The sequence below is a fragment of the Phyllobates terribilis genome, unplaced genomic scaffold, assembly GCF_046119375.1.
Source record: "Phyllobates terribilis strain yellow unplaced genomic scaffold, ASM4611937v1 Scaffold_17__1_contigs__length_24005725, whole genome shotgun sequence".
NCBI classification, from domain to species: domain Eukaryota; kingdom Metazoa; phylum Chordata; class Amphibia; order Anura; family Dendrobatidae; genus Phyllobates; species Phyllobates terribilis.
In genome coordinates this window covers 1,610,146-1,634,631 of record NW_027362777.1, presented here as the reverse complement: position 1 = coordinate 1,634,631, position 24,486 = coordinate 1,610,146, and the positions used below count along the sequence as shown (strand labels likewise).

The 24,486-nt window shown below is 47.5% G+C and overlaps 1 protein-coding gene across 2 annotated transcripts in view; it reads left to right on the top strand.

Moving 5' to 3' along the window:
• Positions 1-6,260: 6,260 nt before the first annotated feature.
• Positions 6,261-24,486, top strand: part of LOC141176022 (uncharacterized) — a 32,352-nt gene continuing 14,126 nt past the window's right edge. Inside the window, exons 1-2 of one of the 2 annotated variants that reach the window (XM_073659994.1) lie at positions 6,261-6,342; positions 24,212-24,361. In XM_073659994.1, coding sequence (XP_073516095.1) covers positions 24,290-24,361 — 72 coding nt within the window. In that variant the 5' untranslated portion in view covers positions 6,261-6,342; positions 24,212-24,289. Of the gene's footprint in view, positions 6,343-24,211; positions 24,362-24,486 lie in introns of those variants that run through there. The other variant, XM_073659995.1, reaches the window with a different exon arrangement.

The window sequence follows — 24,486 nt, the reverse complement described above, 5'->3', positions numbered from 1 at the left end:
AGACATACTTGTTCCAAAATTTACTGCGCTTCCAGAAAACGTTGACACAGATCGCTCCTCACATTGTTATACTGATGAAGAAGACAGTCCAGATATTTTTCAGCCATGTGATGAAGATTGTGACAAACCAATTCTGTTTACTCAGTCTGCTTTGAATGATCTGGTTAGAGATCTTTATCTACCAAAAGAGTCTGCTGAACTATTGGCTTCAAGACTACAAGAGAATCGAATGTTGAAACCTGGTACAAGTGTCTCATTTTATCGCAACAGGGAAGCAGAACTGCGGAAGTACTTCCATTCAGATGGCCAGCTTGTCTATTGTACTGATGTTGAAGGGCTACTTCTCTTTATGGGACTTCCAGCATATGATTCAAGGGATTGGAGGCTTTTTATTGATAGTTCCAAAAGAAGTTTAAAATGTGTTCTGTTACACAATGGAAATAAGTATGGCTCTGTACCAATAGGTCATTCTGTAAAACGTAAAGAAGAATATAAAAACATCAAGATTATTCTAGAAAGGTTACAATATAATGTTCATGGGTGGTTAATTTGTGTTGATTTGGAAATGGTTAACTTTCTTTTGGGTCTGCAAGGAGGGTACACAAAACACCCTTGTTTTTTTGTGCTACTGGGACAGTAGAGCTACAGCAGAGCATTGGGTGAAAACTGAATGGCCTCAGCGACAGAGTTTGGCATCTGGCGATAAGCATGTCATCCATGATCCTCTAGTGGATAGGAAGAACATTGTCTTTCCTCCCTTGCACATAAAACTTGGATTGATGAAGCAGTTCGTCAAAGCCCTCAATCACAGTGGAGAATGCTTTAACTATATACGTTCAAGTTTTCCTGGTCTTAGTGAAGAGAAGAAAAAGGCTGGAATATTTGATGGACCTCAAATAAGAACACTTATGAGAGACCCAAACTTTATCACATCAATGAATGAGACAGAAGAAAGAGCTTGGAATGCATTTTGTAATGTGGTGAAGAATTTTCTAGGGAATAAGAAAGCAGACAACTATGAAGAGATTGTGGAAGAGCTACTAATGAGTCTGCGAAATCTTGGATGTAGAATGAGTATCAAGATTCACTATTTACACAGCCATTTGGACTTTTTTCCAGAGAAGCTTGGGGATGTGAGCGAGGAACAAGGGGAGCGTTTTCATCAGGACATTAAAACAATGGAAGAACGGTATCAAGGCCGGTGGGACTCACATATGATGGCTGACTATTGCTGGAGCTTGATGAGAGACAACCCAGAAGCTGTACATCACAGATCAGCCAAGATAGAAAGTTCAAATAACTGCCATTTGCCATTCATCTGCGTGCCATATATATGTGTTTTTATATTTTGTAGCTTCATTCTGTAAGTATATTTGATTTGCTGTACATAGACTTTGTAATCTTTGTTATTCCTTGATTAAAAATATACAAAATGTAGTACCAAAAATCACGTGTTTTTATCAAAAAACATTCAATAGGAGTAATTTTCATCAAAAATTGAAAATATCTCGAAATCCTGATGTGATAGCCAAAAACGGAGTTCGTATTCGTAATCAGCAGCCAAAATTGACTTAAAATAGGTTTTAAAACCTTTTGCCAGAAAAATTGCGTTGACCAGTGAATCAGTTATTTTTTTTATTACATTTTTTAAAGGGAAATTACAATAAAATGCCCCCAATCCCTTTTTCTCTGTCTCCCATTCCATAATGCTGGAGTAAGATTATCTCTACAGAGACCCCTGTACAGGAATATTAGGGCTCCAGCGACATCACATCTATTATACAGAGAATAGCGCTATCTCCATAGCTCTGTACACAAGGACATAGAGATCAGACAAGGTCCTCATATTCAGGCAGCTTCTATTTTACTCCAACCCTCTTTATAAGAACAAGATCAGAGTCTCATTATACCGAGCAGAGAAGCTCCAGGGACAAAGACCCCGTCTGCTCCTAACACGCTGGGGGCCCGGAGTATCCAGCCACGGGGCCCGGATTCTCTCATTTGTGGCCCCAGCGTTTCTTGTACAATAAATCCCTTTCTCATCCAGTCCTGTAGTAATGACTTTGTTATCAGGTTTTGTAGGAGGGTTCGTCTGACTCCATCTTATGTCATCAATATCTGTGCGAGAAACAAGAGACGTCCGAGCGCAGTTTTACCGAGTGTCCAGTGTCAGTTCTTCTACATCTGATAAAGAGCCGCGGGGTCTCCGACCGAACCTGGGAGTATACAGCTGTATACAGCGTACACACATGGCTCTGCACACACACGGCTCCGTACACACACGGCTCTGTACACACACTGCTCCATACACACACGGCTCTGTACACACACGGTTCCGCTCCGTAAACACACATGGCTCCGCTCCGTACACCTCGTACACACACGGCTTCGCTCCATACACCTTGTACACACACGGCTTCGCTCCGTACACCTCGTACACACACAGCTCTGCTAAGTACACCTCGTACACACACGGCTCTGCTCCGTACACCTCGTACACACACGGCTCCGCTCGGTACACCTCGTAGACACACGGCTCCGCTGCGTACACCTCGTACACGCACGGCTCCGCTCCGTACACCTCGTACACGCACGGCTTCGTTCCGTATGCCTCGTAGACGCACGGCTTCGCTCCGTACGCCTCGTACACGCACGGCTACGCTCCGTACGCCTCGTACACACGCGGCTCCGCTCCGTACGCCTCGTACACGCGCGGCTCCGCTCCGTACGCCTCGTACACGCGCGGCTCCGCTCCGTATGCCTCGTACACGAGCGGCTCCGCACGCCTCGTACACGCGCGGCTCCGCTCCGTACGCCTAGTACACGCGCGGCTCCGCACGCCTCATACACACGCGGCTCCGCTCCGTACACCTCGTACACACACGGCTCCGCTCCGTACACCTCGTACACACGCGGCTCCGCTCCGTACACCTCGTACACACACGGCTCTGCTCCGTACACGCGGCTCCGCTCCGTACACCTCGTATACGCGCGGCTCCGCTCTGTACACCTCGTACACACGTGGCTCCGCTCCGTACACCTCGTACACGCGGCTCTGCTCCGTACACCTTGTACACACGCGGCTCCGCTCTGTACACCTCGTACACACGCGGCTCCGCTCCGTACACCTCGTACACACGCGGCTCTGCTACATCCACACTGTAAACCCCTCCTGACCCCACACATAAACTTCAGCTCATCCAGCACCATGCAGACACACGGCTCCGCTGCGTACACCTCGTACACGCACGGCTCCGCTCCGTACACCTCGTAGACGCACGGCTTCGCTCCGTACACCTCGTAGACGCACGGCTTCGCTCTGTGCGCCTCGTACACGCACGGCTACGCTCCGTACGCCTCGTACACGCGCGGCTCCGCTCCGTACGCCTCGTACACGCGCGGCTCCGCTCCGTACGCCTCGTACACGCGCGGCTCCGCTCCGTACGCCTCGTACACGCGCGGCTCCGCACGCCTCGTACACGCGCGGCTCCGCTCCGTACACCTCGTACACGCGTGGCTCCGCACGCCTCGTACACACGCGGCTCCGCTCCGTACACCTCGTACACACACGGCTCCGCTCCGTACACTTCGTACACACGCGGCTCCGCTCCGTACACCTCGTACACACGCGGCTCCGCTCCGTACACCTCGTACACACACGGCTCTGCTCCGTACACGCGGCTCCGCTCCGTACACCTCGTATACGCGCGGCTCCGCTCCGTACACCTCGTACACACGCGGCTCCGCTCCGTACACCTCGTACACGCGGCTCTGCTCCGTACACCTTGTACACACGCGGCTCCGCTCTGTACATCTCGTACACACGCGGCTCCGCTCCGTACACCTCGTACACACGCGGCTCCGCTCCGTACGCCTCGTACACACGCGGCTCCGCTCCGTACGCCTCGTACACACGCGGCTCCACTCCGTACACCTCGTACACACGCGGCTCCGCTCCGTACGCCTCGTACACACGCGGCTCCGCTCCGTACACCTCGTACACACGCGGCTCCGCTCCGTACACACGCGGCTCCGCTCCGTACGCCTCGTACACACGCGGCTCTGCTCCGTACGCCTCGTACACACGCGGCTCTGCTCCGTACGCCTCGTACACACGCGGCTCTGCTCCGTACGCCTCGTACACACGCGGCTCTGCTCCGTACGCCTCGTACACACGCGGCTCTGCTCCGTACGCCTCGTACACACGCGGCTCTGCTCCGTACGCCTCGTACACGCGCGGCTCCGCTCCGTACGCCTCGTACACGCGCGGCTCCGCTCCGTACGCCTCGTACACGCGCGGCTCCGCTCCGTACGCCTCGTACACGCGCGGCTCCGCTCCGTACGCCTCGTACACGCGCGGCTCCGCTCCGTACGCCTCGTACACGCGCGGCTCCGCTCCGTACACCTCGTACACGCGCGGCTCCTCTCCGTACACCTCGTACACACGCGGCTCCTGCTCCGTACACCTCGTACACACGCGGCTCCGCTCCGTACACCTCGTACACACGCGGCTCCGCTCCGTACACCTCGTACACGCGCGGCTCTGCTCCGTACACCTCGTACACGCGCGGCTCCTCTCCGTACACCTCGTACACACGCGGCTCCGCTCCGTACACCTCGTACACACGCGTCCGTACACCTCGTACACACGCGGCTCTGCTCCGTACACCTCGTACACGCGGCTCCGCTCCGTACACCTCGTACACACGCGGCTCTGCTCCGTACTCCTCGTACACACTGCTCCGCTCCGTACACCTCGTACACACGCGGCTCTGCTCCGTACACCTCGTACACACGCGACTCCGCTCCGTACACCTCGTACACGCGCGGCTCCGCTCCGTACACCTCGTACACGCGCGGCTCCGCTCCGTACACCTCGTACACGCGCGGCTCCTCTCCGTACACCTCGTACACACGCGGCTCCGCTCCGTACACCTCGTACACACGCGGCTCCGCTCCGTACACATCGTACACACGCGGCTCCGCTCCGTACACCTCGTACACACGCGGCTCCGCTCCGTACACCTCGTACACACGCGGCTCTGCTCCGTACACCTCGTACACACGCGGCTCTGCTCCGTACACCTCGTACACACGCGGCTCCGCTCCGTACACCTCGTACACACGCGGCTCTGCTCCGTACACCTCGTACACACGCGGCTCTGCTCTGTACACCTCGTACACACGCGGCTCTCCTCCGTACACCTCGTACACACGCGGCTCCGCTCCGTACACCTCGTACACGCGCGGCTCCGCTCCGTACACCTCGTACACACGTGGCTCTGCTCCGTACACCTCGTACACGTGCGGCTCCGCTCCGTACACCTCGTACACGTGCGGCTCTGCTCCGTACACCTTGTACACGCGCGGCTCTGCTCCGTACACCTTGTACACACACGGCTCCGCTCCGTACACCTCGTACACACACGGCTCCGCTCCGTACACCTCGTACACGCGCGGCTCTGCTCCGTACACCTCGTACACACGCGGCTCCGCTCCGTACACCTCGTACACGCGCGGCTCCGCTCCGTACACCTCGTACACACGTGGCTCTGCTCCGTACACCTCGTACACGTGCGGCTCCGCTCCGTACACCTCGTACACGCGCGGCTCTGCTCCGTACACCTTGTACACACACGGCTCCGCTCCGTACACCTCGTACACACACGGCTCCGCTCCGTACACCTCGTACACGCGCGGCTCTGCTCCGTACACCTTGTACACACACGGCTCCGCTCCGTACACCTCGTACACACGCGGTTCCGCTCCGTACACCTCGTACACAAGGCTCCGCTCCGTACACCTCGTACACACGCGGCTCTGCTCCGTACACCTCGTACACGCGGCTCCGCTCCGTACACCTCGTACACACGCGGCTCCGCTCCGTACACCTCGTACACACGCGGCTCCGCTCCGTACACCTCGTACACACGCGGCTCTGCTCCGTACACCTCGTACACACGCGACTCCGCTCCGTACACCTCGTACACGCGCGGCTCCGCTCCGTACACCTCGTACACGCGCGGCTCCGCTCCGTACACCTCGTACACGCGCGGCTCCGCTCCGTACACCTCGTACACACGCGGCTCTGCTCCGTACACACGCGGCTCTGCTCCGTACACCTCGTACACACGCGGCTCTGCTACATCCACACTGTAAACCCCTCCTGACCCCACACATAAACTTCAGCTCATCCAGCACCATGACAACCAGCACAGCAGAGTCCTGCATCCACTGAGGCCCCTGATCATGTGACCCCTGACTCCTCCCCTCCTGTGACCTCATCACAGCTCCTGTGCGCACAGAGCAGCCATATATGTGGTGGCGGCTCTGCAGGTGGAGGTATGTGGAGACCCCATTACTGGGCGCAGGGGGCATTAACCCCTTCAGCACGGAGACTCTTTTGGGGTCTTGTGTTGCCCCTTTATAAGAATCATAAGGTTTTTGTTCTGTTTCCTGTAATAGATACATACGACCCAACTATGGAGACAGGAAGGGAGGAAACGTATTGTTCTCATAGTACAGGGCCCCTTTACTGGCCCCACAGTGTAATGCCCGCCCCCACAGTGTAATGCCCCCATTATGCCCCTTATGAAGGATGTATGATGCCCCCACAGTGTAATGCCCCCATTATGCCCCTTATGCAGTACGTATGATGCCCCCACACAGTGTAATGCCCCCATTATGCCCCTTTTGCAGGATGTATGATGCCCCACACAGTGTAATGCCACCATTATGCCCCTTAAACAGTATGTATGATGCCCCCCACAGTGTAATGCCCCCATTATGCCCCTTATGCTGGATGTATGATGCCCCCCACAGTGTAATGCCCCCCTTATGCAGGATGTATGATGCCCCCCACAGTGTAATGCCCCTATTATGCCCCTTATGCAGTATGTATGATGCCCCCCACACAGTGTAATGCCCCCATTATGCCCCTTATGCAGGATGTATGATGCCCCCACACAGTGTAATGCCACCATTATGCCCCTTATACAGTATGTATGATGCCCCCACACAGTGTAATGCCCCCATTATGCCCCTTATGCAGTATCTATGATGCCCCCACACAGTGTAATGCCCCCATTATGCCCCTTATGCAGGACGTATGATGCCCCCCACACAGTGTAATGCCCCCATTATGCCCCTTATGCAGGACGTATGATGCCCCTCACACAGTGTGATGCCCCCATTATGCCCCTTATGCAGTATGTATGATTCCCCCCCACACAGTGTAATGCCACCATTATGCCCCTCACACAGTGTGATGCCCCCATTATGCCCCTTATACAGTATGTATGATGCCCCCACACAGTGTAATGCCCCCATTATGCCCCTTATGCAGTATCTGTGATGCCCCCACACCGTGTAATGCCCCCATTATGCTCCTTATGCAGTATCTATGATGCCCCCACACAGTGTAATGCCCCATTATGCCCCTTATGCAGTTTGTATGATGCCCCCACACAGAGTAATGCTCCTACAGTACCACCTTCCCCCCACACACAATATAATGTTCCCATAATTTCGCCTGAGGTCCTGCAGTTGGAATAAGTCCTGAGGTTTTACAGTTGGAATAATCCCTCTGGGATTGGTTTTCCCTCTGCCTGCTCCCCTCCATGTAGACCCTCGAGCATGTATACATGCATGTAGGGGAGCAGGACTTACTAGATATCGAGGATGGTATCAGAGGAGTAAGACATTTCTTGAAATCGAGATCAATAGAGTGTAGCAGACATAATGACTTCATGGAGGATCTTCTAAAATTTACTCTTGTTCATAACTTCTTTCTTTTTGACAGGAAGTTCTTCACCAGCTCAGGGGTACTGCGATGGGGAGCCCCTGTGCCCCCTCATATGCTAACCTAGTTTTGAGCTGGTGGGAGGAAACCACAATATTCTGGGATGATCATAAGTGGTGGCATCCATATATTGGGGTATGGTATAGATATATTCACGACATTTTTATCATCTGGTCAGGGACGAGTGAACAATTTCTTGAATTTGTCAAGGAACTCAATGTCAATAGAGTGGGCCTTAGAGTTACATCAGAGGTTAATTATAGCCAGTTGCTTTTCCTGGATGTACTAATCAAGAAACAACTGGATGGGACCCTAGGGACACTCATCTACTATAAACCGACAAGCACTAAGGGTCTATGGAAGTGGGATAGCCACCTCTCCATCCCCCTAAAAAAAGGAATACCCAAGGACCAATTTTTACAGTTGAGAAGGAACTGTACTAATGTCACAGATATTAATATACAGGCAATAGACATGAACACCAAATTCAAGGAAAAAGGGTACCCACAGTACATATTGGATTTCACACGATTGTTTGCAGAAAAATTGGGAGAGACAGACACTCCTCCATACCTAACCAAGAGACCAAGAAAAATTTGGGATAACACAATTAATAGGAAGTTGTGACAATCAGAGTGACCATATCTTTAATATCCTCAGAAAACACTGGGATATACTTGTGGTCGACCCGGACCTGAGGGTGCTGTGGGATGTACTCTCAAAATAACTTTCAGAAAGGGTCGTTCAATTAGGGACCGTTTAGTGCATAGTTTCTATAAAAAAAAAACTTCACCGAAGGGGACTTGGCTAGATAGAAGAGTTTGCTTTTTCTTTAGATGTGGAGAACGTTGTACATGTAATTGGATGAGACCATGTAAATCTTTCTCGAGTTCTTCCACGAATAAAACCTTTTTTTCAGAGGGATTATTCCAACTGTAAAACTTCAGGACTTATATATATGGCCACATGCACCTGCCCCCTAGATTATGTATGCAGGACCAAGAGTTAGTTTAGCATGAGGGTGGGGGAGGGGGAATTTGGGCGCTATACACCATGGTCGGGACACTCCATTAGCGAGACACATGAACAGTGTACATCGATGTGAAACTGGAGACATCTCCTTATGTATAATTGAGATGGTTAAACCCAATGTGAGAGGAGGTGATCACAATAGATGTATCCTCAAAAAAGAAAGTGAATTTTTAGACGTTATTCACTAGCCCCTCAATGAGCAAATTCCCTATGCCTGTTTTGTATGAATACAGCCCCATTCTGGATTACATTTTTGGATTTTATACTCTACTCATTGCTACTCCGTTCCCTGTGAATGGGGTTCACATGTTGTACTTCATCGAGATATTTGAGCTTTTATATAAGAATTATTTCTTATCAGTTATATTACACACATATACTATTTAGTAACTAACAAGTGTGGTGATCCTTGTGTATCTCTAATTATACAATAGGGATCAAATTTGACTATTTAGGAATATACTGTGGTCCATCATCCCTATTTTATGTAGTGATATAGTAGATCTACATGCCTATTACATGATGGGAGGATGAGCAATTCTTGTTTTTCTCAGAGACAGGACTTTTCTATATTGCTGGAATGCAATCCAATATTATATGCACTCCAGCATGGAACGCATGCACAGTCATACATAGGAGACCGTAATGCTCTCCGGCACACACATCCAGACATGCGTAATCACTGACAATGACCCTAGATGCGCTCTGACATGGAGTGCATAACTACGGCCATGCGCAGTGTTAGACGTCAGGCGTTTGCTGGATCTGAAATTGGGTCAGAATCATCAGTGGATTCTGTGGTCTCCCATTCTGGTCCAGCCAGGGCTGATGCTGCTCAGCATCGCCGTTAGTCCTAACGTCTAGCTAGTGCACAAGATGTACATGCTGTCTCTCTGGTCTTTGTTCCTAGTAGTGTTAAGAATAGGTTGCGGAGGGGAACAGGGCTGCTACTGCCTAAGTCCAGGGTGCACTGCACTGAGCATGCCCGTGACATGGCGGACTGTGATTGGTGGTTGGATGTCAGCTGATCCGGTGACCTGGCACCGCCTGATTGGTCGCGGGTGACGTCATCAGTAGTGCGACCAATAATGCGACTGTGGGCAGGGCTTAGTCTTTAAATAGCCCGACCACAAACATGGCGGTGCGTTCTGATCATTCCGTTTAGGTTGTGCTCTTGTGTGGATGCTTGTCTGTTTGGGCTCCACGTGCTCCCTATCTGCTCTCTCCGTGACCTGCCAATGCCAGAGTTCGCTCGGCTGATTAGCACAGGTCGCTTAGGCAGGCTCAGCTGTGCTTAGGCAGGTAGTTCCCGTTTGGCAGTCTGGCTCCTGCAAGGGGGTTGCTATACACCCCGAGCAGACTGCGGGTTCCGCATCCCTGGCACCGCCTGCTAGCCACTTGGAGAGTTACTCCGCAGGCTGGTCACACACCGGCTGGGAGCACGTACACTCCGGCGTGAGTCACACACACCTCCTAGCGCCTGCTGCGTAGCCTCTGTGCAGTCAACAGAGCTACGGCTACGTTATTTGTCGCACATCTCCCGTGCAGTTAACGGAGATGGTGCGAATCCCTTTTCCCGTCCCGGTGTGTAGTAACACTGGAGGGATTTATAATTTAGTTGCATGTTTTACATTCTTACCCGGTAGGTGTTCGGCTGCAGTCTTCTAGGCTTTATCGCGGACCCCGGGTTCGGTTGTTTTCAATTGTAATAAAGTTGTTGCAACCGTCCCCTTAACACGCAGTCCCAGGTACGAGTGGCACGGAGGCAATCAGTTTATCTGGCGTTTCAGTGTAAAGCACGTCACTTCCGGACATGTACACTAGGAGATGGACATTATCGGACCTCTAGCGCATGAGAAGTAGCGCAGGCGCAGTACATTATTGTAGACAGACTCCATTCTATATATCCTGTGACAATTCACCTTTAGGAATAGGAATGGGTCTCCTAGTCTGTGGAGGGGGTTTGGATGAAGTGGGATATTTATACATGGACACCTGGCTATTAGGCACACTATGCTCAACATCATGAATTATCATCCCTGTATCAAGCCTCCTGATGAAACTAGTGGGGAAATACACTGAGGTGGATTATTGAAACATTCTCTGATGAGTAACATACCCTTTCCTTTATATATACAGTACAGACCAAACTTTGGACACACCTCCTCATTTAAAGATTTTTCTGTATTTTCATGACTATGAAAATTGTACATTCACACTGAAGGCATCAAAACTATGAATTAACACATGTGGAATTATATACTTAACAAAAAAATGTGAAACAACTGAAAATGTGTTTTATATGCTAGGTTCTACAAAGTAGCCACCTTTTGCTTTGATGACTGCTTTGCACACTCTTGGCATTCTCTTGATGAGCTTCAAGAGGTAGTCACCAGAAATGGTCTTCCAATAATCTTGAAGGAGTTCCCAGAGATGCTTAGCACTTGTTGGCTCTTTTGCCTTCACTCTGCGGTCCAGCTCACCCCAAACCATCTCGATTGGGTTCAGGTCTGGTGACAGTGGAGGCCAGGTCATCTGGCGTAGCACCCCATCACTCTCCTACTTGGTCAAATAGCCCTTACACAGCCTGGAGGTGTGTTTGGGGTCATTGTCCTGTTGAAAAATAAATGATGGTCCAACTAAACGCAAACCGGATGGAATAGCATGCCGCTGCAAGATGCTTTGGTAGCCATGCTGGTTTAGTATGCCTTCAATTTTGAATAAATCCCCAACAGTGTCACCAGCAAAGCACCCCCACACCATCACACTTCCTCCTCAGTGCTTCACTTTGGGAACCAGGCATGTAGAGTCCATCCATCCGTTCACCTTTTCTGCATCGCACAAATACACGGTGGTTGGAACCAAAGATCTCAAATTTGGACTCATCAGACCAAAGCACAGATTTCCACTGGTCTAATGTCCATTCCTTGTGTTCTTTAGCCCAAACAAGTCTCTTCTGCTTGTTGCCTGTCCTTAGCAGTGGTTTCCTAGCAGCTATTTTACCATGAAGGCCTGCTGCACAAAGTCTCCTCTTAACAGTTGTTGTAGAGATGTGTCTGAAGCTAGAACTCTGTGTGGCATTGACCTGGCTCTAATCTGAGCTGCTGTTAACCTGCGATTTCTGAGGCTGGTGACTCGGATAAACTTATCCTCAGAAGCAGAGGTGACTCTCGGTCTTCCTTTCCTGGGGCGGTCCTCATGTGAGCCAGTTTCTTTGTAGCGCTTGATGGTTTTTGCAACTGCACTTGGGGACACTTTCAAAGTTTTCCCAATTTTTCACACTGACTGACCATCATTTCTTAAAGTAATGATGGCCACTCATTTTTCTTTACTTAGCTGCTTTTTTCTTGCCATAATACAAATTCTAACAGTCTATTCAGTAGGACTATCAGCTGTGTATCCACCAGACTTCTGCACAACACAACTGATGGTCCCAACCCCATTTATAAGGCAAGAAATCCCACTTACTAAACCTGACAGGGCACACCTGTAAAGTGAAAACCATTTCCAGTGACTACCTCTTGAAGCTCATCAAGAGAATGTCAAGAGTGTGCAAAGCAGTCATCAAAGCAAAAGGTGGCTACTTTGAAGAACCTAGAATATCAGACATTTTCAGTTGTTTCACACTTTTTTGTTAAGTATATAATTCCACATGTGTTAATTCATAGTTTTGATGCCTTCAGTGTGAATGTACAATTTTCATAGTTATGAAAATGCAGAAAAATCTTTAAATGAGAAGGTGTGTCCAAACTTTTGGTCCGTACTGTACCTTGAGACATATCTGATCCTATTTAATTTATCAGTGTTTTTTTTATTTATATATATATATATATATATATATATATATATATATATCAGGGTTAACTAGGGCTTCTGAGGGACAGCCATCAGTGAGTGGAGGTGCCATTGTTGTTCCTTAGGGTGCCAACCTCTGCGGTTAGGCAGTATCAGCTTTGTTTAGGTACAGGATAGGGTAAGGTAGTGACTGTATCAATTATTCAACAGCATCATTGTTTACATCTGTTTATATAGATCCACAACAGTATCTCGGACCTCCCTCTCCTTCCCCATCATCACAGTTTCCGCGACATCCACATTCCCATGACGGTGATACCATTGAGTAGAATAGTGAATCAGGAGTTGAAAGCTCCCTGATCCACCATTCACCCTTCGCCTGTGAGTCTGAGACTCCGTGCACAGCAGGCACAAAGACGTCACTACATCACGGCTGTAGTGTGGAAACTCGGTTTGACCAAGGTTTCTGACCTTAATTAGCCGTTGTGTTTTTGCTGCAAAGAGATGCAGAAACGTTACCGAAATTTCTGCACCAAATACTCAATGTGCGCACATACCTTAGGGTTATGGCTTGTTCACTATCATCGTTAGAAAAGGCCAGGTGATGCAAATTTCCCAGATTTATAAAAACCCAGCCTCCTCTAACCCTGTGCCAAAAAAACGCAGCTTTGGGTTCTTCTAAGCAGCTGCCGAGCACTCTGAAAATGAAAATGGTGGAGGCCACAAAGCAGGAGAAGGCAATAAGAAGATAGCAAAGCGTTTTCAATTTACCCTTTGTTACCGGGCGGTATTCCGTATATTAATTATTAATGCCAGCCTTGACTATCAATAACCAATATCCGGCTAATACCTCACATGTTACGTACTCTGATTCCCTTGCTATAAACTATACTGAACGGCGACTAACTGAGATGAAACCGCGTACGAATGAAAGATATTTATTACACACAAGTCTTCAGTTATTATACTACTAATTACCGCACTATCACAGTACAAATAATAATATATAATTAGCCCCACAATAACCTAATTATACTTCCCACCCACTTACCTAAAAACATACATACATTAATAACAGTCCGCCCGCCCATCACTAACTATCCCTACAGAGAACAAGGGGTTAATAGCAGCGATATTTAGCAGAGTCCAGGTACTGTGAAGCTGAAGATCCAGCTTGAGGGTGACCACAGTTGCTTGATGGTAGGAGAGGGGGTGCTGCAGCCTGAAGGAACGCTGGGGTCATGTGGGGTGAAGAGAGGCAGAAGATCAGGTCAGAAGGTGAGCAGCAGAGTGTGACAGGCTGCCCGCTGCGGCACACAGGGGGACATGGAGAGAGGAGGAGGGGGCCATGGATGAAGGGGCTGCTGCGGAGTACAGTGCAGGACGGGAGCAGGGCTGAGGCTGGAGAGCAGAGGAGATGAAGCGACTGCAGGCAAAGGATGACACAGAGAGGAGGAGGAGGCCATGGATGAAGGGGCTGCTGCAGAGTACAGTGCAGGATGGGAGCAGAGCTGAGTCTGCTGAGCAGAGGAGATGAAGGGACAGCGGGCAGAGGATGACACAGAGAGGAGGAGGGGGCTATTGATGAAGGGGCTGCTGCGGAGTACAGTGCAGGACGGGAGCAGGGCTGAGGCTGGAGAGCAGAGGAGATGAAGGGACTGCGGGCAGAGGATGACCGCGACCAATCAGCAGAGCGGGGTTTAAATTTGGCCCCAATACTGCTGATTGGTCGCGGCCAGCGACCGCGACCAATCAGCAGAGTGTTGTTTAAATTTGGCACAAAAAACGAAGATTGGTCGCGGCCGGTGGTTGCGACCAATCAGCAGATTGAGGTCTAAATTTGGCGCCAATGCTGCTGACTGGTCACGGCCGACAACCGCGACCAATCAGCAGAGCGGTGTTTAAATTTTGCGCCAATACTGCTGATTGATCTCGGCCAGCGACCGCGATCAATCAGCAGAGCGTTGCTTAAATTTGGCGCCAATCTCGTTGATTGGTCGCGGCTGGAGTCCGCGACCAATCAGCAGAGCGTTGTTTAAATTTGGCGCCAATCTCGCTGATTGGTCGCGGATGCCGGACGCGTCCAATCAGCAGAGCGTTGTTTAAATTTGGCGCCAAGCTCGCTGATTGGTTGCGGCTGGCGTCCGCGACCAATTAGCACAGCAGTGTTTAAATGTGGCGGCAAGATCGGTGATCGGCCGATATTTTAATTTGGCGCCCAAATCGGTGATTGGTCGCGGGCAGCGCCAGCGACCAATCAGCGATTTTTAACACAAATGTCCGGACCTTTGTAACACCATGCGGATACTGTGGGGACATCAGCGGCCAGGGTGTGAAGGGAGGACGGGGAGCGGCGCTGCGGGTCGGGATACTTCTGCTCCGAGCGCCCGCTCATGTCCTGGGTTCTCGGAGTGGAAGTATCCGCACAGGCAGCGCCGCTGACATCCAGGCGGCTAGGGTGTGAAGGGAGGACCAGGGAGCGGCGCTGACATCCAATTGGTCGCGGCCGATATTTAAATCTGCCGCACAAATCGGTGATTGGTCGCTGTCTTGGCCCGCGACCAATCACTGATCTTGGCGCCAAAGTTAAACACTATTGTGCTGATTGGTCGCGGACGCTGACCGCGACCAATCACCGATTTGGGCGCCAAATTTAAATATTGGCCGCGACCAATCACCGATCTTGGCTCCACATTTAAACACCGCTGTGCTGATTGGTCGCGGCGGATATTTAAATGTGGTGCCCAAATCGGTGATTGGTCGCGGGCGGTGTCGGCGACCAATCAGCACAGCGGTGTTTAAGTTTTGCGCTAAGATCAGTGATTGGTCGCGGTCTTCGGACCCGACCAATCATCGAATCGTCTTGGTGAGGACCGGGGAGCGGCGCTGCCTGTGCGGCTACTTACGCTGCGAGAACCCGGGACATAGCGGGCGCTCGCAGCAGAAGTATCCCGACCCGCAGCGCCGCTCCCCGGTCCTCCCTTCCGCATGGAGGTCAGCGGCGCCGGCGGTCCTTCCGCTGCTACCGGCCGGGAGATGAGCGCCTCGCGCTTCTCATCTCCCGGCTGCATCTCCGTCCCGCAGATGGGTCCGGCGGTCGGGTTCCTTCTGCTGTTGCCGGCCGGGAGATGAGCCGCTAACGGCCGCCATCTTTTTTCAGAAATCCCGCGGCGCTGATTGGCTGCTGCCAGACCAATGAGCGACGCGGGATTTCCTGGACAGACAGACACACAGACAGACAGAGGGGATAAGACGATTATATATATAGATGCATATACAGGTACTTCTCACTAAATTAGAATATTATCAAAAAGTTAATTTATTTCAGTTCTTCGGTACAAAAAGTGAAACTCATATATTATATAGAGTCATTACACACAGAGGGATCTATTATATAGAGTCATTACACACAGAGGGATCTATTATATAGAGTCATTACACACAGAGGGATCTATTATATAGAGTCATTACACACAGAGTGATCTATTTCAAATGTTTACTTCTGTTAATGTTGATGATTATGGCTTACACCCAATGAAAACACAAAAGTCATTATCTCAGTAAATTAAAATACTTTATAACAACAGCTTGAAAAATGTTTTTAAAATCCAAAATATTATCCTACTGAAATGTATGTTCAGTAAATGCCCTCAATACTTGGTCGGGGCTCCTTGTGCATCAATTACTGCATCAATGCGGCGTGGCATGGAGGCGATCAGCCTGTGGCACTGCTGAGGTGTTATGGAAGCCCAGGTTGCTTTGATAGTAGCCTTCAGCTCATCTGCATTGTTGCATCTGGGGTCTCTCATCTTCCCCTTTAACAATACCCCATAGATTCTCTATAATAGATTCTCTATGGGGTTAAGGTCAGGCGAGTTTGCTGCCAATCAAGCACAGTCTTACTGTTGTTTGTAAACCAGGTATTGGTACTTTTGGCAGTGTGGACAGGGGCCAAGTCCTGCTGGAGAATGACATTTCCATCTCCAAAAAGCTTGTCGGCAGAAGGAAGCCTGAAGTGCTGTACAATGTCCTGGTAGACGGCTGCGCTGACTTTGGTCTTGATAAAACACAGTGGACCTACACCAGCAGATGACATGGCTCCCAAACCATCACTGACACTTGTAGCCCATGTCCTGCATACGTCTGTGTGTGGTGGCTCTTGAAACAATGACTCCAGCAGCAGTCCACTCCTTGTGAATCTCCCCCACACATTGAATGGCCTTTTCTTAACAATCCTTTCAAGGCTGCGGTTATCCCGGTTGCTTGTGCACCCTTTTCTACCACACTTTTTCCTTCCACTCAACTTTCCATTAATATGCTTGGATACAGCACTCTGTGAACAGCCAGCTTCTTTAGCAATGACCTTTTGTGGCTTACCCTCCTTGTGGGGTGTGTCAATGACTGCCTTCTGGACATGATTGTGGAACCTACTGAAACAGACTAAGGGACCTTTTTAAATGCTTAGGAAGCCTTTGCAGTTTTTTGTTAATTATTCTAATTTTCTGAGATAATGACTTTTGTGTTTTCATTGGCTTTAAGCCATAATCATCAACATTAACAGAACTAAACAATTGAAATAGATCACTCTGTTTGTAATGACTCTATATAACATGAGTTTCCTTTTTTTATTGAAGAACTGAAATAAATTGACTTATTTATTTATTATTCTAGTGAGATGCACCTGTGTATATATATATATGCATTCGCAGTAGTATGGTAGTATGAAAAAACACATATATATATATACACTACTGTTCAAAAGTTTGGGGTCACCCAGACAATTTTGTGTTTTCCATGAAAACTCATACTTTTATTTATCAAATGAGTTGCAAAATGAATAGAAAATATAGTCCAGACATTGACAAGGTTAGAAATAATGATTTTTATTTGAAAGAATAATTTTCTCCTTCAAACTTTGATTTCGTTAAAGAATGCTCCCTTTGCAGCAGTTCCAGCATTGCAGACCTTTGGCATTCTAGCTGTTAATTTGCTGAGGTAATCTTGAGAAATTTCCCCCCATGCTTCCTGAAGCCCCTCCCACAAGTTGGATTGGCTTGATGGACACTTTTTGCGTACCATACGGTCAAGCTGCTCCCACAACAGCTCAATGGGGTTGAGATCTGGTGACTGCGCTGGCCACTCCATTACAGATATAATACCAGCTGCCTGCTTCTTCCCTAAATAGTTCATGCATAATTTGGAGGTGTGCTTTGGGTCATTGTCCTGTTGTAGGATGAAATTGGCTCCAATCAAGTGCCGTCCACAGAGTATGGCATGGCATTGCAAAATGGATTGATAGCCTTCCTTATTCAAAATCCCATTTACCTTGTACAAATCTGCCACTTTACCAGCACCAAAGCAAACCTAAGCCAACACATTACCTCCACCATGCTTGACAGATGAGCTTCCAGCATCTTTTCAGTTGTTCTGCGTCTCCCAAATGTTCTTCTGTGTGATCCAAACACCTCAAACTTTGATTCGTCTGTCCATAAAACTTTCCCAACCCCATTTATAAGGCAAGAAATCCCACTTATTAAACCTGACAGGGCACACCTGTGAAGTGAAAACCATTTCCGGTGACTACCTCTTGAAGCTCATCAAGAGAATGCCAAGAGTGTGCAAAGCAGTCATCAAAGCAAAAGGTGGCTACTTTGAAGAACCTAGAATATAAGAGATATTTTCAGTTGTTTCACACTTTTTTGTTAAGTATCTAATTCCACATGTGTTAATTCATAGTTTTGATGCCTTCAGTATGAATGTACAATTTTCATAGTCATGAAAATACAGAAAAATCTTTAAATGAGAAGGTGTGTCCAAACTTTTGGTCTGTACTGTATATATGCATACATATTTTAGGACAATTATCTTTACACTCTTTCCTCAGTTCGAAATGTAATTAAGAAATGGCAGTTAACAGCAAGGAAGACCAAGCTAAATTTCAGTGAGAGCTGCTCGTAGGATTGCTGGAGAGGCAAATCAGAAACCCCACTTGACTGCAAAAGACCTTCAGAAAGATTTAGAAGACTCTTTAGTTGTTGCACATTTTTCTACTGTTCAGAGACACCTGCACAAATATGACCTTCATGAAAGAGTCATCAGAAGAAAACCTCTCCTGCGTCTCACGATAAAATTCTGTGTCAGAAGTATGCAAAAGAACAACTAAACAAACTAAACAAGCCTGATGCATTTTTGGAAACATGTTCTGTGGACTGATGAGGTTAAAATAAAACTCTTTGGCCACGATGATCAAAGTTATGTGGAGAAAAAAGGGCACAGAATTTCAAGAAAATAACATCTTGCCAACCATTAAGCATGGAGGTGGATCAATCATTCTTTAGGGTTGTGTTGCAGCCAATGGCACGGGATCATTTCATGGGTAGAAAAAGGAATGGATTCAATGAAGTTTCAACAAATTCTTGATGCAATAACACCATCTGTAAAAAAAAACTGATGTTGAAAAGAGGATGGCTTCTTCAAATGGATAATGAATTCTAAACACACTTCAAAATCCACAATAGACAACCTCAAAGGCACAAGATGAAGGTTTTACAATGGCCCTCACAGTCCTCTGATCTGAACATCATTGAAAATCTGTGGCTAGACGTCAAAATAGCAGTGCATGCAAGACGACCCAGGAATCTCACAGAACTTGAAGAATTTTCCAAGAAGAATGGATGAAAATCCCTCAAACAAGAATTTAAAAACTCTTGTCTGGCTACCAAAAGCGTTTACAAGCTGTAATACTTGCAAAAGGTGCTGCTACTAGGTACTAACCATGCAGGGTGTCCAAACTTTTGCATCGGCCCATTTTCCGTTTTGTAATTTTGACCATGGGTGTTTAAACCTTTACATGCCACTGTGAGTAAAGGGAATTAAGTTAAGGAAGGATTCCTTATCTTAGACGAACAGGATTTAAACAAAGAGTTGTCTATACTAGAGAGGAAGCTACAGTGTCGAATAACTGGGACATCTGTTCTCCTAAGAAGAGCTGAAGATGCAGTGCCACAGCAATGAGTGTGTGGCCCTCATCGAATGGATTTTGAAAGTACTAGCGAGGAGTCGTACCGATGCACCTCAGCCAGTGAGGTCCTCACAAATCAACTGGGAGCTGTGAGTTGCCCTGAGGGGCTGTAACGACTAATCTCAACCTGTATGCTCCTCACAGGGATGATGGACCTTCCCATAATGGCTTGCTGGACTGTTGTAGCTTTTAACAAAAGTTATGTACCACCACATGTAACCATAAAGTTCTTGACTCTGCATAATGCAGGAGAAACATTCACAAAGTGTTGTGCCTGCTATCTGATATGTATACTTGTCATCAAGTTCTTGTTAAGTAAAGTAAAGTTTATTTTTGGACTTTGGTCTCCTTCATTTATCTCCATACCATCTGGACTGGGCCTGCCAAGTACAGTGGCATCATACGGTCTGCAGGTCGGGAATTATGACTCCGCCAAACTAAAGTCTGTGATGTAACGTGTCATTGGTGGATGGAACAAGACATGATGTCCCAGATGTGCTTGATTGGATTCAGGTCTGGGGAATGGACAGGCCATTCCAAAGCATCAATGCCTTCATCATGCAGGAACTGCTGACACACTTCAGCCACATGAGGCCTAGCATTGGCATGCATCAGGAGGAACACAGGGCCCATTGCACCTGCATACGGTTTCACAATGGATCTGAGGATCTCATCCCAGTACCTAATGGCAGTCAGGGTACCTCTGGCTAGCACATGGAGGGCTGTGCGGCCCTCCAAAGAAATGCCTCCCCACACCATTACTGACCCACTGCAAAACCGGTCGTGCTGGAGAACATTCTCCACGGCATCTCCAGACTCTATCTCGTCTGTCACATGTGCGCAGTGTGAACCTGCTCTCATCCGTGAAGAACACAGGGCGCCAATGTGGAATCTGCCAATCTTGGTGTTCTCTGGCAAATGCCAATGACCCTTCACCATGTTGTACTGTAAGCGCAACACCCAATTGTGGACTTCGAGCCTTCATACCACCCTCATGGAATCTGTTTCTGACAGTTTGAGCTGACAAATAAATGTTAATGGCCTGTTGGATGTCATTTTGCGGGGATCTTACCTTGCTCCTCCTGTTCCTCCTTGCACAAAGGAGGAGGTAGCGGTCCTGATGCTGGGTTGTTGCCCTCCTATGGCCCCCTCCACATCTCCTGGTGTACTGACCTGTCTCCTGGTACAGTATATGCTCCATGCTTTGGACACTGTGCTGACACACAGTTACCCTTCTTGCCACAGCTCTCATTGATGTGCTATCCTGGATGAGCTGCACTACATAAGCAACTTCTGTGGGTTGTAGACACCGCCTCATGCTACTGTACCTCTAGGGGTGAGAGCAATGATAAAATGCAAAAGTGACCAAAACAGCCAAAAAGGATGAGAACAGAGAAATGTTCTGCAGAACCACTCCTTTATAGGGGGTATCTGGCTAATTGCCTATCATTTCTACCTGCTGTCTGTTCCATTTACACAACAACAGGAGAAATTGATTCACAATCAGTGTTGCTTCATAACTGGACAGGTTGATTTCACAGAAGTGAGATTGACTTAGAGTTACATTGTGTTGTTTAAGTGTTCCCTTTATATTTTTGAGTAGTGTACTTAACTGCCCCATACACGAGATATGTGTTGGCTGAACGGTCATTTGACAGACGGCTATTTTTACCAACTCCCCCATACACACAAATATTCCAGCTTTCCTGTGGTCTGTATGAGAGTCACCTCCAGACTCCTCTAGCAGGGGAGTATCTACAGGAAGAACAAACAATTAGCCTCTAAAATTCAGGATCCCAGATCCTTCTCTGCCCTGACATCATCTGTCGGGAGGCCCCCAAATATATTATATAGTCAGCCAACCCCCAATTCATTACTTCCATAAAAAAAAAAAATGTACCTCATTTGACGCTGCCTCTGGCCCGGCCTAATAGACTTTCGTACATTGCAGGCCCAGATATCATTATTAGGTATTTAAGTATCATAGTAACTAGACCCCATACTATTGAGTACTTTAGGGAGGAGGGGCATTCAGTCGAACTCTGTCAAACCTTTTGAGATGCCATGTTTGCTTTAGACACCAGCAATTGGTTAAACTGCCAGGGATTATGTTGCAGCCCCACCTGTGCCATCCCTGTGGTGAACATCTATGTTCTGGTGCTCAAAGGAATTAATTATTTTAAAACAAATGTTTAATGTGTTAGAAAATAACAAAATGTGTCTTATGCTGTTTGCATGTTTTTTTCTTTTTATAAGAATTGTTGGTGCCAATTTATTTTGAAACATTTTAATTTCTGCTTTTTTTCTGGTGTTTTTTCTTGTAATATAGGAAAGACTAAGGCCAGAAATAAACCCCATAAAACACTGTACAAGGAGACTTTGGTATCAAATAATTTGTGCCCGCAATATTTGTGCAAACAAAAAAAGGTTTTATAAATACAGTGGTGGCCAAAAGTATTGGCACCCCTGCAATTCTGTCAGATAATACTCAGTTTCTTCCTGAAAATGATTGCAATCACAAATTCTTTGGTATTATTATCTTCATTTAATTTGTCTTCAATGAAAAAACACAAAAAGAATTGTCCTAAAGCCATATTGGATATAATTCCACACCAAACCTAAAAAAGGGGGTGGACAAAGTATCGCCACTGTTTGAAAAATCATGTGATGCTTCTCTAATTCGTGTAATTAACAGCACCTGTAACTTACATGTGGCACCTAACAGGTATTGGCAATAACTAAATCACACTTGCAGCCAGTTAACATGGATTAAAGTTGACTCAACCTGTGTCCTTGTGTGTACCACATTGAGCATGGAGAAAAGAAAGAAGACCAAAGAACTGTCTGAGGACTTGAGAAACCAAATTGTGAGGCAGCATGAGCAATCTCAAGGCTACAAGTCCATCTCCAAAGACCTGAATGTTCCTGTGTCTTCCGTGCGCAGTGTCATCAAGAAGTTTAAAGCCCATGGCACTGTGGCTAACCTCCCTAGATGTGGACGGAAAAGAAAAATTGACGAGAGATTTCAAAGCAAGATTGTGCGAATGGTGGATAAAGAACCTCGACTAACATCCAAACAAGTTCAAGCTGCCCTGCAGTCCGAGGGTACAACAGTGTCAACCCGTACTATCTGTCGGCGTCTGAATGAAAAGGGACTGTATGGTAGGATACCCAGGAAGACCCCACTTCTTACCACAAGACATAAAAAAGCCAGGCAGGAGTTTGCCAAAACTTACCTGAGAAAGCCTAAAACGTTTTGGAAGAATGTTCTCTGGTCAGATGAGACAAAAGTAGAGCTTTTTGGGAAAAAGCATCAACATAGAGTGTACAGGAAAAAAAAAGAGGCATTCAAAGAAATGAACACGGTCCCTACAGTCAAACATGGCGGAGGTTCCTTGATGTTTTGGCATTGCTTTGCTGCCTCTGGCACTGGACTGCTTCACCGTGTGCATGGCATTATGAAGTCTGAAGACTACCAACAAATTTTGCAGCATAATGTAGGGCCCATTGTGAGAAAGCTGGGTCTCCCTCAGAGGTCATGGGTCTTCCAGCAGGACAATGACCCAAAACACACTTCCAAAAGCACTATAAAATGGTTTGAGAGAAAGCACTGGAGACTTCTAAGGTGGCCAGCAATGAGTCCAGACCTGAATCCCATAGAACACATGTGGAGAGATCTCAAAATGGCAGTTTGGAGAAGGCACCCTTCAAATATCAGAGACCTGGAGCAGTTTGCCAAAGAAGAATGGTCTACAATTCCAGCAGAGCATTGTAAGAAACTCATTGATGGTTACTGGAAGCGGTTGTTCGCAGTTATTTTGGCTAAAGGTTGTGCAACCAAGTATTAGGCTGAGGGTGCCAATACTTTTGTCTGGCCCATTTTTGGAGTTTTGTGTGAAATGATCAATGATTTGATTTTTGCTTCATTCTCTTTTGTGTTTTTTCCTTGCAAGCAAATTAAATGAAGATAATAAGACCAAAGAATTTGTGATTGCAATCATTTTCAGGAAGAAACTGAGTATTATCTGACAGAATTGCAGGGGTGCCAATACTTTTGGCCACCACTGTACATCAAACTTCTGTATGTGAATCAGACATAAGATCTAACGAGATAGAAGATTACAGTCCGGGGAAGACAGGAAACATTCCTATAGACGGCCAGAGGTGATGTAGTCAGTGATGGACTCTGGCCAAATATGTTTCTGGAGCAGTAGAAGAAGATGAAGATGTCGTCCTCCTCATGAAGTAGTTATTCCTCATGTCACGTGTAATGAATATCTCCTGCAGTATTGCTAATGCCGATTCCAATGTCAGTAAATGAGATGACAATTAGCTTTATGGAAGATGAGTCTATGAGAAACGTATTCAGCTGCAGACTCCAAGGAAGAAACTGCTTGTTGTCTGTGTTCTAAAATATATTTGTGTTATTAGCAGATATAAAGAAAAAACTAAATAGTGTAAAATAATAAATCTCCTCATATTTTTCTCTAATTATCTCCAGTAATTGTATTATTACACAGGATTTTTATAATGTTACATCTACTTATCTTCTTCTCATTCAGGTCCCTACAATATCAGATCATCTCAGTGAAGATCTTCTATATAAGAGAATTTTCCGGATTTACCCATCAAAACTGGATATGGACAAGGACAAGATGGCGGAGAGGATATTTCACCTCACCCTAGAGATCCTCTTTCGTCTTACTGGAGAGGTGAGAGATTCTGATGACGTCACATTACATCATTCTTATCTATGGGAATAACAGATGGACAGAACTGGAGAGGTGAGGACTCTGGAAATGTCTGGAGTGAGATTTATTAATGTGTCTCTCCATAA